Source organism: Haplochromis burtoni, unplaced genomic scaffold (assembly GCF_018398535.1).
Source record: "Haplochromis burtoni strain Fernald_Lab_line unplaced genomic scaffold, NCSU_Asbu1 Contig_272, whole genome shotgun sequence".
Lineage (NCBI taxonomy): Eukaryota > Metazoa > Chordata > Actinopteri > Cichliformes > Cichlidae > Haplochromis > Haplochromis burtoni.
Window position 1 is genome coordinate 341892 of NW_024582633.1, and position 14544 is coordinate 356435.

The 14544-nt window shown below is 40.4% G+C and overlaps 1 protein-coding gene across 2 annotated transcripts in view; it reads right to left on the reverse strand.

Annotated features, from left to right (window-relative positions):
* LOC102290759 (PDZ domain-containing RING finger protein 4) overlaps positions 1–14544 on the reverse strand; it is a 111134-nt gene that overhangs the window by 45725 nt on the left and 50865 nt on the right. The window contains exon 1 of one of the 2 annotated variants that reach the window (XM_005939751.2): positions 78–3912. The exons of the other annotated variant lie outside the window; for it this stretch is intronic. Within the exon in view, the coding sequence (XP_005939813.1) occupies positions 78–146 (69 nt within the window). The 5' untranslated portion in view covers positions 147–3912. Of the gene's footprint in view, positions 1–77; positions 3913–14544 lie in introns of those variants that run through there. 2 annotated transcript variants of the gene reach the window in all.

Below are 14544 nucleotides of genomic sequence, written 5' to 3' on the forward strand. Positions count from 1 at the left end.
CACACACACACACACACACACACACACACACACACACACACACACACTATTCGATACCAAAGTCGGTCATGCCTCACCTGTGCGATCTCATACAGAAGCTTGTAGTGTTCCTCTCGCTTCTGTAAAGTGCACAGATTGCAGCCCATTATAGTTGTCGTGGAAACGCCAGGCGTCTAATTCTCCCCAAGTAGTGGTGGTACGGACACAGGGGGGTCACCCTCCACACCGGAGCGCTGGTTCTCATCAGTCACTCCTTAGCGAGCATCTCTTTTCAGGCATCCCATTCACACATTCAGGCAGTCACAAGCAACCCCAGCTTAGAGGAACAGAAAGCTCCAGCTGAGCCTGACAGAAGAAGGTTCAGATGTGAACAGCGGCAGTGAAGTAGCGGCGGCCGTTTCAGCATCAGCCGGAGTGTCTACTCTATCCCGCTCCCTCTATTTCAGACTCATACACTCACACGCTCACACACAGGCGTGCGCACAGGCTCATACACCAGGGTTGTGACTCGCGCTCACTGAGACACTCCCCCCTTTTTCTTCCTCCGTTTCGGCGCACATGAACACACCGATACCAGCTCATGAATAATGAGGGGAAGACGCTGTGATATTCATGAGAACAGCGGCAGGAAGGGAGGGGACTGACAAAGAGGGAGGAGTGTGCTGGAGCGGGAGCGCTGGTTCATTAAAACTGAGGCACAGTTACACAATGCGCTCCTTTGTGCGAACAGCTCCTGTGAGAAGCTTGGGCAGGGCTGACTGCACAGAGACGGGTAAGCGGAGGGTGTCTGAGGCTTATGTGTGACCTACCTGCATGTAAGGCTTTTCAGTGGGTTTATCTGCTTCGCGAGAGGAGGATGTGTTGCACTTCTGTCGGAAATAAGGAATTACACTGGCTGAGGAGAAGTAAAGCAGTAAATGCTGTTTCAACACATGGTTTAGTTCATTTACTAATAAAAAAAATCATTTAGTGCTTGTCTGTTTAATACATATCACTAAATTATTTTGGTTTTGGACCTTTGGTAACACGTTTTAAGAGTTTTGAAAACCCCTTAATTTTTACGATAATGTTTTGTTTTCTCTGATTTTGCTGCTTTTCTCTGCGCCTTATGTGTTACTCAAACCAAGAAGCCTTCTGTTTTTTTTTCCATATTTGTATTATACATTTATAGATTATATTTCTCCAACTGTTTCTAGAAAATTGATAATAGTAGGTCCATAATGAAGAGGGCCAATCAGTTTAATGAACACAATATGACATATTTGTGAGGAGCATGCACATTTCCAACTTTGTCAAAGTTTAAAAAAAAATGAGTTGAAGTAGGCATCACATATTTATAACTCCGGCACCGCTGCTGTTGCTGATAATGGGTGTCCCCACAGCAAAACTGGCAGCAAGTAAAGCCACAGACCTCAGAGACGATATATCAATCACCGGCTTCCCTCAAATTGTGATAATTGCAAGACAATAAACCTTGGCTATTGTCTCACTAGCAGGAAGCTACACAAGAAATGAGCAATAACTGTTAACAAATTGGCCTCCGAGCCAACATTTCTGCAGAATAGAATGAAGAGTAGATGAGTGCTCATCAGCTGGCTACTGGGCATCTAACCCCCCAGGGAGGCCATAATCCGATTTTCTGGGCTTTAATTTTGCTTCACTGCCTGGAGGCAAGCCAAACAGAAATCACCATTGTGATTAATACCTTCCACCGTCTTTTCCTCTACCATCATCTCCACCGCCGAACCGACCTCCCCGCCCGTCTCTCGTCGCCCTGAAGAAGCCACGAGGAGCGGGTTTTCTGCAGTTGCCAGGCAATATCAAATCCATGAAGTGCTGTTCACTAAAGTGTCAATTTGACATCAAAGAGACTTGTTGCGAGGATGGGGAGCGGGGGATATAATACTACATTTGATGAACAGAGGACTATGGAGAAAGTGCGCGTCAGAAAATCAGTCTCCTAAAATTGTATACCAAGAAGCAAAGTTATGAAGTGCTGCTGAGCAAGAGGAACTGTCTTTTCGTTTTCCTGTGGTCAGATGGAAAATGTAAACCCATTAAGGATCCTGTGCAATATATCCACACTGCATAGGAATATAAATATTCCATAGACAATCTGCTGACAGTATCCAATATTGGTACATGTGAAGGAGTGTTTTCAGGGTTCGGCTGTGGATGACCATCACTCTGTGATGGTGCACTCAGTGACCCCTTTAGGTTAAGATGCTCATCAGTCACCCAAATGGTCTTTCTCATCATCTGTGAAATGAGACTGATACAGTAGCCTTTGCCTGCGGTCAAGCAGCACCTCTCGATGAGACGTGCAGATTGAGGGATGCTCTTTGAAGAGTGCATTAAGACTGATAAAAGCTCTTCCGAGCTACTTTATGGCCACGGCTTTTACAGTTTGATGGGGTGAATTTACCTGAGACTGCGCTTCCAACGCAACCCGAGGGCAGGATTTACACATTAAAGTTACATTTACTCAAACCATTTACTTGCTAACAGGGTGACGCTCAGTGGGTTTCAGTGTGTGTCCCTGAAAGCCTGTAGACGTTATGATTTATGTTAACAATATAAGAAACTTAATGAAATGTATTGTTTAACATTTATATGGGGAATAAAACATGCTACCGCATATAAAGTCTCCATTTCAAATTGATGAACGCCGATTCTGTGCCCTCTCTGTGTCACTTTGCCTTCGACTTCCCAACTGTCCTTTTCTCCTGTCCAGCTGTCGTTTATCATCAAGTCTGCCCTTTGCCTGCTCTCGTAGAAACAGGCTCTCAGTCGTGTTCATTCTCCTAGTTAATGGACCTCACATCACAGGGAGCGGAAAACCAATTTGTCCTGACTTTGATGGGTGCATTTTGAGATTTCTTTAACAGCATTTCAAACAAACTTGTTACTCGAGCTCACCTTAAACCTGAAGTTATAACCTTCAGCCAATTGTGTAATGCAGGTCTATGGTGTATCTGAAAACCCCTTGTGTCCCCAGACATGTCTGTTCACATCTCACACGGGCTTCCTGTGTGTCTATCCTGTTCTGCATAAGTGCACACATACAAGCCCACAAACACTAAAATGAGCAACAAAAACAAAGTGATGTGGATGCTCCTGGCCCGGAATGTGAAATCATAATCAGTACCCGCAAACTGTATTTGTATTGATTTTTTGTCTGGGGATAAGTACCAACCATCACACAGAGCACAAAAGTTGGATCAATTCAATATTCCACTTCATGTGGTTCAACAAGCTGACATGTGCTGCATCTAAATGACTTTCAAAAAGGCTAACACATCGAGTTTTCTTTTTCTTTCCATTCTACCTTGCAACACAGCTTTTGTTGCCACTCACTTCTATTTTGTGTAAAGCAGCTGGCCTCACCAGACACATCACGATATATTATCACACTATACGATATTAGTCTACTATCAGTCTGTGATTGGGGTCAAGTTAGCAATTACAGGCAGTTTATTTCAAATAACACAGCAATTAACTGTAATAAATCATTGAAAATGACATTACACAAATTATTGAGCACATCTGTATACACAGAAATTCACATTTAATAGAAATGTATCATCCATCCATTCTCTTCCTCTTATTCCATTCAGGGTTGTAGGGGGCGCGGGAGCCTATCCCAGCTACCATAGGCCGAGGGCACAGTAAACCGTGTAAAGTAAACACTCACACCTATGGGCAATTTAGAATCACCAATTAACTTAACCCCACTAGATGCATGACTTTGGACTGTGGGAGGAAGCAGAGGTAGCCAGAGAGAACCAGTGCAGACACTGAGTGAACATACAAACATATAAAGACAGAAAGGCCCAGGCTAGACGGTTGATTCAAACCCAGGACCTTCTTTCTGTGAGTCACTCTGAATTAGAGCTGGGCGATAGAACGATAATGATATGTATTGCGAAATAACTTTACCTCGATAGAAAAGTTAAACTATTGCGATAGGCCTCGTCTCTCTTGTCCTCTTTTAAAAAACAACAGCCAATCCAAATTAAGTAGCGCAGAGCCGAACCAATCACAGCCGCAGCGTCACGTCACGTGACTTGTTACGTGCCGCACATGTGTATTTGTTTGGGAAGCAGCCAGCCGCTGTGCCGCCCGGTAATGGAGGAAATGAGTGCGAGAAAGATCAACCGAGAGCGTGACCGAAGGTTACCGAAGAGAAAACAGATGATGGTTCCAACGCCGGAGAGGTTGTCGAACGGAAGAGCCATAGAAGTTCTGTAGTGTGAAGGCATTTCGGCTATTTTAAAGTCTGACAAAAACAGAGTAGCGCGCACTGTAAATGTGCCGAAAGCAAGTCTGGAAATACAATAAAGCGGTGCATGCTCAATCTCTGACTGGAAGAGCTAATTCGTCATTCGGCTTTTGTCAGACTAAAGTAACTGTTTGAAAAGCTCCCATATGGAAAAGAAATAGTAAAAACTTATATGTGATTACTCATGAAAGTGGCCACTTTCATGAGTAAATCATATAAGGCTTACATGATTTACTCATGAAAGTGGCCACTTTCTCATTACTTTCATACATTGTTTTAGTAAGTATCCAAAACAAACAAGTTTCATTATATAATTTTTCAAGGGATCTTATATCTGTTTTCACTCTTATATGCTTTTCATACAAGTTTCACACAAGACAGATACAAACCTTATAAGATTTATATATATCTTTTCCATATGGGCTAAGCTATACAACAAGGAGAGATTGAGAATTTCCTTTTAGTTCTCAGTTTATTTGATATTGACAAAAGTTAGTCAATTTTGTCTGATCTTCTGTAAAACAAACTAAGATTTATTTTTAGAATTAATATTTTGTTTCTAAGTGGAACTGACAATTTAGTAGTCTGTTTTTGCCATATTTGCCTTTATTTATCTGAAAAAGTCTCATGTTCCTTAAGTACATCTACCCTGTTGAACTTATTATGGGAAATAAATATTTAAATAAAAACAAGCTGCTGATTATTTCACATTTTACTTGTGAGCAACGGCACATTTAAATCTTACAAATATAGTTATTTGGCTTATATTGTGATATATATCGTTATCGCCTGAAATGAAAAAAACATATCGTGATATGAAAAAAATCTTATATCGCCCAGCTCTACTCTGAATCAGACTACAACTGTTCCCAGACAGGTTGCCTCCTTTCAGGCAACCTGTGCAATCGCCTTGCAATCATAAGCGGTTATGAACGCACATCATGCTCAAGCTCTGGGCAACCATTTAGTCACCATGCATTGCAATCAGTTGCATAATGTGAAAAACTGATAAGAGTCACCAGACATCCACCAATGGTTTTTAGCTGAACCAATTTAAAGTACGTTTGCTCAGCTAATGTTCTCTCAGGATGGCAGTGCATCAGATGAGGTCTCTTGTTCAAAGTATTCCCAGATTATTTTAACTTATCTAATAAAATATCATAATTTGGTGTCCTTATATCGATACAATATTGCCATGCAAAATGTCACAATACTATAACCAATTTTTCACCCACCCCATCTAGTTTGAACAGAAAGGTAGAGATCACCCGAAGCTAGCGAACGCTATATTCTAGCAGTTCTGTAAACTTACTCTAACCTTGACAGGAAACATGAAAGCATCCTAAATGAGTCAGAGCTTTAATGAGGAGGAGTTATTGCTGTGATTACTTGTCTGTGGCAATGTCTGTGAGGAATATCAAATGTCCCCATAGCGTTTAATACATAAACAGGTTTATTAGGCCAGCGCTGACACACCATCTGGGTGGAAATCTCTTTGGTGTGAGCAGTGAAGATTGAAATCCCGTTCACGTGAATGGAGAGCCGCGGGGACCTGAGAGTGGTTTGTGATTTGATGTGAGTCTCAGATCTGATCGCCCACCGCCACTGCAAAACAGCCGCTTCTCCTGGGTATTCATGCGACCTGATTTGGGAGTAATTAAATGAGTCTTTTATGAATGAATCATCGTCATAGCCTGCTTTTCACATGACAGCTCTGAAAGGAATTGGTCCAGTGTGCACATACAAAAGGATAGGTGAGTGCTTCAAAACAGGCGTAGCCACATGTGAAGCCAACCAAAACATTTCTCAATGACAATAAATTATTAAAAAGGCTTGAATCTTTAATTCATGTGGGAACATGACCGTGGCTAAAAATAGCAGATCATAGACTCTTTTAAATGATAACATATGTAATGTTGCTTTGTAAGCAATCGGCGTATCGAAAAACTAATTTATTGGCTGAGAAGCAATTTAACCTCATATTACAGCCCACATAAAGCCTCTGTTATGATCAAACAATGAAATTATCTGTTATTAATTTGGAATAATAGCTACTGAACTGTGTCATTGCTATCATGGGCATCGCACAAAATCTTCTCACCTTTTTTGGTCAACTTACAGCAGAGGTGTCAAACACAGGGCCAGGAAAATGGGGTGGTAAATTGGGTAGCTCCTTAAATTTGAAGGAGGGAATGAACTTTAACTTTTAGCTGTAATTGTATAGATTTTATAGATTTTACAACTTATCTCCTCCATGGTTATTCATTAGTAAGTAAGTCAACTAAGTAAGTAATTAAGTAGGACTCAATGACTGATAAGTTCCTGTTTTGTCCCTGTCTACTATAAAAATGTGTTTTTTTACAATAGTAGTAAATAATTAACAAAAACCTAGAAGCTACCACAACTTTTTCTGAAATTTTTAACATTTATTGATTGTAATTTATGCCCAAAGAGGAATGGCAACAGAGCTATTTTATTTACTCCAGCAGCATTGGTTCATCATGGAGAAAATCCGAGATGTACTATCAAAATTGCACCTTTCTTAGAAAACATCTCATATATTAAATGCAAATAACATTTTTTAAAGGTCACATAATTTCATATAACTCTTCACCAACACATCTTACCACCTCTCAAAATGTAAATTAAAAACTCTAGCACACCACACACAGAGCCATCCTGCACAAAATCTGGTTAAACCCGATGCCTCCCGTGTGCCTGAAGATCAAACAAAGTGCAAATCAACCACTAAGCTTCAGCTTTTCTCTACCTGACTTCTGAAACTTCTGAGGGAGTGGCATGTGCCAAGCACTGGTTGGGTTCTGGGATCAGAAGTAAATGAAAGTATGACTGGTGCGTGTGTGATGTCTGCCTACGGCTACAGTGGTAAAACCTGTCAATGCTGTGATATATGAGAAAAATTCTTCATTTTTTCCTTTTACATTTTTGGATCGGATTCACAAATTTATCCCATCAATCTAATATTAAAATATGATGGACATGGATTTAAAAGAAATTATCACTGAACATGTCACAGAATAAACAAAAATCCCAAAACAGAGGTTGCTACATTTCCCATAACCCGTTTTCATTCAACCCTCCTTTTCTGATAAATAAATATCTACCTAAATCATCTATTGTAACATGTTTCCTGTCTATATATGTGTATACATAGCCTCAAGCTGAAACTAAAGAAATGTCAGCAACATCAATATCGAGACTCCAGAGTCACATTTATGAGCATAATCTGTAAATGTTCAATTACAATGTCATTATAATTTCTAGGAGAGCGAGAGGGAGTGAGAGATAGAATTGCACATAGCTTCATTAAAACTGTTATCATATCACCAATCCCCCTTTTAGACTAACAGTTTCATCACCCTGGCTGCGCACCAAGCTGTCTAAGTAATCCAATTTTTTCATCATGTCAGAAACACATCATGTGTGACCCAGGTGTGGCTCATAGTACGAGCAGTGAATGCTACATCGGTTTAACACTTGTCAGAGTAGTGACCTTTTCAGCGAGGAAACATTCAGTTTAACACATTCGGCTGCGGGAGAAGAGGGGTGTGAGGGGGCGCGGTGACTGAAAGACTAGATCTTTCCACTGCTATCTCTACTTGATGCTCCAGTCTGTTTTCATATTCATTTAACCCCAGGCTGTAAAGTGTGTTGGCCAACCCCAACTGCTGCCATGAAAATACTCACAACCGCATGACACCGTGACCCCGACACCACCCGTGTAGCAGCACACCCTCAGGACATCCTGCATTACTGCTGCACCAGCCTCCCTGCAGTTCCGGGGGAATGAGAGTGAAAATGTTTGTTCCCATATGTTTAACTTTGATGGTTGTTAACGCTCCCCAGCCACCCGTTGATAAATAGTAATAATTCCAAATGCATTAAGCACTCAAGCATAAACATAGCATAACTCTGAAGTATGTGTCTGTTGATCCAGCAAAGACTGAGCAGAGGTCCAAAGGTCTGCCTGCTTTTGTTTCCTAAGACTATAATGATATTTGTGGTTGGATACAATCCCCGTGAGCAGTGGGCTCACACTCTTTTTATTATATCATATTCCAATATCATCTGACATACAGTAACAAGGTTATAGAGATTCCCTGCTATACTGTATAACCCTCCACATTGCAGGCATAAAAAGTATTACAATCACCCTTAATTGCAAGATAAAGCTGAATTGTAAATTTTTTTATTTTTTTTTTAAATAAACACAGACCAAGAGGAAAATACTATATATAATCAGGCCTTGCTAGTTTTCATCTTCTTAGTATTAAAAATTGACTCTGTGACATTCCATCACACCAAATGAAAGTCATCTGCAGGATCGTCATCTATTGTCTGTTTTACTTTTCTTTAAAAGAACACTTAAGAACCAATGGAAAGGGTAAGTACATTTGTGTGGTAGAGCCTGGCAATTCTCACTATAGACAAATAGCAAACATGTACAACAGGCATATCATTGATTTCGGACTGTGAGCACTGCTGGTGGAGTCCTGGTCAATACGCAGTCAATACACCTTTGATTGTGGATGAGAGTTTTGTGCTCCAGAAGAAAGAATGGCAATCTATACAGACAATCAGCTCAGGGGGCAAACGGGTTAGACTCATACCAACTTGTTCTGCTTGAGCTATTCAAGTCTTATGCTGATTCTAGCATAAGCACCTTTTATTGTGTCCCAGCCAGTGCTTTTTGAGGTAATGTCACCAACAGGTCATCTCATTTTATGGGCACAATAGCAGCGTCCTGATGTTCGGTTTCAATGTCACGTTGAGACAAAGTCACATGCAGCACGTCTAGCGGCAGTCGGCCCGCTCGCAATTGATGTTACACAAAGAAGGACCTGAAAACCTTAAGTTAAGGCTTTTAGCAACCTTGAAGCTGCAGTGCTTATCATTTTCTTATGCTAACAATAGATCTCGGCATATATGAGATGAAAGAGATGACAAACCAGGACAAAATTATCACTCGAATCTGCACCCGAATCGAATCCGGGTCAATTGACTTTTGGCTTATGTTAGAAAATCGCTCTGAATTTGCTGCCAATACCTTTTTCTTTGATAAAGTAACCATACACTTTCTGCCAGTCGCTAACAGCAGACAAACTTAGCAACAGGCAGTGTCATGTAACACTGTGATTACACCATGTATCATCTAGGGCAGCGGTCCCCAATCCCCGGGCGTTTGGTACCGGGCCACGAGAGTTGAGTCTCGGGTGTGAAATTTAAGGTTTTCAGGGTTTTTATCGTTTTTTAATCGTCATTTTTTAATCGTTTTTATCGTTAACTCAGTTTTCCTGGGTCTTTTCCAATGTGTTATGAATAAATCTTCTTCTTTTTTGGTACCGGTACTGGTTTTATTTTGTTGTATTTATCCATGACACCTTAAAGGTCAGTCTGTGAAAATATTGTCGGACATAAAGCGGTCCGTGGCGCAAAAAAGATTGGGAACCGCTGATCTAGGATCTATCATTGCTGATAATAAAGGTAGGCAAAATAACAAAAAACTCATCTCTGTGTGTGTTGTGAGCTGTTAGTACTGACATTAAATCACAAAACTTGCATGCTGACAGAAAAGATTAAACGGGAATGAAACTGAATATTATCTCCTGCCATTTTGTTTTCAATTTGTAATTCTAAAGCAATATTACAGTGCTGCATGGCATGACCTTGGCAGAGGTCTATTATACGAAAATCACCTGATGTATTTTTTGCGATTGATAAAACCCCCCAAAAAACATAAGGAGCCAAAGTAATAATAATAAGATTTAGAGAAGCTGGAGAAGCAGACTAAGTTCATCTTCATGCTGTCAGACTTTGGCAGCATCACAGTAATTTGTCTTTGCTCTACATCAATGCAGCAGCAGGCCTGTACCAGGACCCCTCATGTACTCTATAATTTGTTTTGTGATCGGCTTGCTCATTGTGCTCTTCCAAGCGCTTAGGCTAGCCTGGTGGGTGCACAAATACCTTCTTTTCTTGTATGATTTTTTTTTTTTTTTTTTTGGTGACTTTTATTTCTTGCCATGCCAGGTGAGAGAAAATCATCTGTGTGCGCCTGAGGATCAGCTTAAAACCTCCACCTAAACTGGAATGCTCCAGAATCAGAACGGCCACAGATCCACTGGTAATAGCAGACCTGCAGATGGATAACATGCTTGTTTTTCAACACAGATTAGTCTGGAATTATGATGATACCCAGGGGGCAGGAATCTTATTTTCTGTACTCCTGATAAGAAAACAAGAGCAGCCTGCAAACAAATGGAAAGCGAGGCAGAGGTGTATGATTTAGCATGCTGTGCTGCAAGATGGTGTGTTGGCACTCTGGTTTAGGGGATTGGATGAGAGTGTGTCTGATGGGTCATGTTTTAGTAGTGGTTACTACAAACAAAGCTCCTGTAACATCAGTTTTGCAATTCATAAAAATCACATATTTATAATTGCATGTGCTGTCGTCTTAAAGCTCTTAAAATTCAATTCACAACTGTTTGCAATGCACATCTACTGCTGTGACAAAGGAAAGAGAAACGTGGACAGTAAAACAATTTGTTAAGGTCAATACTAACAAACATCTGAGCTTTCACATCACTTTAGAATCCATTATGTTCCCAAAAATAGCACATTTTGAAGCTTCTACAATACATAATGAGTTCTAACAAACCACTCACTATTTACACTCTTAGGGTATTCTTCGATACCCAACATCCACAATGACGGCGAAACAACTAGTAGCTCAGTGTTCCAACATTCGAAAGAAGTGACTGCTCTCACAGCTAGAGATTGACGAGGTACAACATAAATGCTACGGCAAGGGGGAGCCAGGAGCCAGCAATTTTAAAACATCACCACCTTGTTCTTGAATTCGCATGCTTTAACTTTTTGATGACTTTCATCGGATCGATAAAAATAATTATGGAAGACCTTGTTGTCTTATTTACAAATAACAGACTCTGTGGTTGCAAGCTGACTAAAGTTAATGAGGTTCATCTCTCTGATGATCTCTACTCGATGAGCAAGACAATTTGATCAAAAGTGAGTTCGTGAATTTTTAAAGAGAATTTAAAAAAAAAATCACTTAAGCCTCTGATTGCTTCTTTCTCTGTTATAACTGGCAGAACAAAGAGCAATGTGTACGAATGTAAGAGCAGAAGGATTTGAACTTGAAAACCAAATCAGGTAAATGGTGGCGGGATTCACAATTTGCATTTAAAATCAAAACCTGAACCAATTACTTCTGAAGTCCATCCATCCATCTTCATCCGCTTTATCCGAGGCCGGGTCGCGGGGGGCAGCAGCCTAACTTCTGAAGTATTTACAAAAATATATATTAAACTGTGCCAGACAAAACGTTTGGCACCCTAACCTGCTCTTGAACACAAATGCTATTAAAACACATACATAAATATACATATACATATACACATACACACACACACACACACCTCTTCAGGTTGCACTCTTGAGCTTAGTGCACAGGTACAAATACGTACAAAAGGGCTCCCCTCTCTGCCACTCTACATCCCAAAGGAGAACCATTGATTTTCTAGTTACAATCAACACCAAATTATTGAATGTCACTTGATGAAGTGCTGGGGTCCGCAGGCACTTTGCGACTCGTTGCGTTGCTATAGCAACCCCGTCTGTTTGACAGGGCTTATGACAAAAAACTCCTTTGCGGAGATTCATCTTGAAAACGGTCCTTTCTACTGGAGCCAGTGCCCTTAATCCCCACACACAGACCAAGCACCAATCTCTGGGTCTTAAACTTGAAGCCAACAAAGAAGTTGTAAAATTGTACCTTCTCGAGTGGCCGCTTGAGGGTGACTCCAAAAGCGAGTCTGTCCTCATAGAATCCAATGTTAAAATACTTTCCAGCAGCAGCAGGGAAAAAAAGCATGTTTGTAGCTTTGTACAAAAATGGTTTTGGTTTCTGGCTATTATGCCCCATCAAAACAACAGCATGAGAGGTGATTCTTTTTTTACACTCACCTGTTTAAACCTCACTTGGGGCTTAAAGTGATGGCTGTAGCCACATAGACTGACTCTGCCAACTGTGCTGGTTGTCGTCTGTGAGAGAAACAGGCCTCTCAGCAATGTCTGTGGTGTTGGCACCTTTTGGATCATTTTTAATGTAATTATCTGCTAACTAACATGGCTTGCTGTAGGGTTAAATATAGTAAGTATAAGAAGTCTGTGCTCCAGGTTTAGTGAGTACAATTGTTGAAACTGTGCGCTCGCTAATTAGCACTAATAAGCAGATACTGTTCTACCTTTTAACCTTTGCACCTTGCTAACAATGTTCAGTGTTAGTGGATAATTTGGCAGTCATCCAAATTGATCGCTTCTCTAGAAAAAAACTAAACAATCAAAAAAAAACAACATGGCAGCAGCCAACACACTCGAAATGAGACTTCACAAAGCAGTGATGCGATGTGACGTCACGTCACGGTGGCTATGTCTGTCTTTTATAGCCTACGATACTTTACAGATACACACTAGCTCATCTTTCAGAGAGAATTTCAGTATTTGAACTCTGGGGGACAAAGCTGGACAATCCATGAATCATTAAAGAAACTTTATATTAAAATAGAATTTGAAATCATCAAAACATATTTGCAGCTGCAACTGCTGACACATCAAAACGTTTTACAGACTCCAAGGCATTGATCAGGATGGGCAAACCACGGTCAACAAGCAATAAAATCAAAGCGCTGAATCTACACCACTGACAAAAACTACTGCATTATCATATTAGGCTGTATTTCTCTGTAACAGCCATCTAATGAGATTATACATCTTGGATGTAGTGTTTTATTGATTTGTCTGTTATGCTTGATGGACCTCGGGTAGCTGCAGGGCATCCTCGCTACTCATATGGGACAACAAATATGCCGTATCAAAGGACCTAACACCCTCAAACAAATATGTCTTTTGTCTGCTGGCACACCCTTGAGAAATCATCCCTGTGTACCGTTGATCAGATATTAAAGTATCGAACCTACAAGGGTGACCCTTTTGCTGTAGGCACGCAGCAACAAACAGGGCAATATTCCTGACTCTGTATCCCTGAATAAATGCCTGTTGGGGGGAAGACAATGGGAGGGTTAGTCATAAAAACTCAAACGTGCCCTCTCATCGCCTGGTTCGTCATTAAATGAAGTCCATCTCAAGGTTTTGGGTCAACACGGGTCAACATTTCTCCTGTTTGCTTTGGTGAAGAGAAGGTCGGGGTGTATTCTCCTGCCAAGAAACTGTTAATACACAGGAGATAAATTAGCAAGCCCTCTGGCAGCCTTCTGGGAATAGTTTCCGCTTCAAAGCACACGGCAGATTAAACCAAAGGGGAACAATATTCACAAATCAGCCGATGGTTATGAGAAAAGAGGCAACACTATCTGTCTGACCCTCACCCCCACACTCTAATAAGCTCACACCACACTCTTTGGTCCTCAAAAACTACAGTATAACCACCTAGATTTTGCTCACTGTGCTGTGAGGGACCGATCCATTCATCTGGGTCCCGACATCAGAAAAGAGGGATGGTATTGTCCTGTAAACGTGTATTGTTCTCACGTTTGTCTATTAAATTATTACAATACTTCCTTGTATAATCAGTGTATTCATTATTTCTGCTCTTTCTGTATTCATCATATTGCTTTCAAACATCTAAAAAAAAAAAAAAAAGGGCTAAGCTACATTATATTTGAGGACTATACCTGATCAGTGCTTATTTTATTAGAGTAGTGCCGATTAGTGTTATCAAAAATATTGATTTTTCATTATATAGGCATTTACACGGATCCAAAATATTTTAAATGTTATCAATAGCCATTTATTAGAGTTTCATCTGTCAAACTGTTTTCACTGAATGCCATGTTAGGAGGCAGTGAGCCCAAAAAGTGAAAGACTGAAATTTCAAGTTAACTGTGAACCTCCTGAAACTTGTTTAGCTTGCAAAGCCATTATTCAGATGAAAGCTTAAAAAACAGGTGAGTCTGTTGTGCAGTGCAGATTGCCTCTGCGACAGTAAAAAAAGCTAAGGTGACACCTTAATTTTCTGTTTCAGAAGTAAAGATAACATAATTCAAAATCCCAGTGGCATGTGTGAAAGTGCTTTTTTTTATGCAAGCCATGCAACACAGCCTCAAAAGGGGTTTGCTGTTTTGTTCACACAATGGAAATTTTCTTATTTTCAATCTAAGATCAACACTGATTAAATAGTAGCTCAGGCATATCTTTTTTTT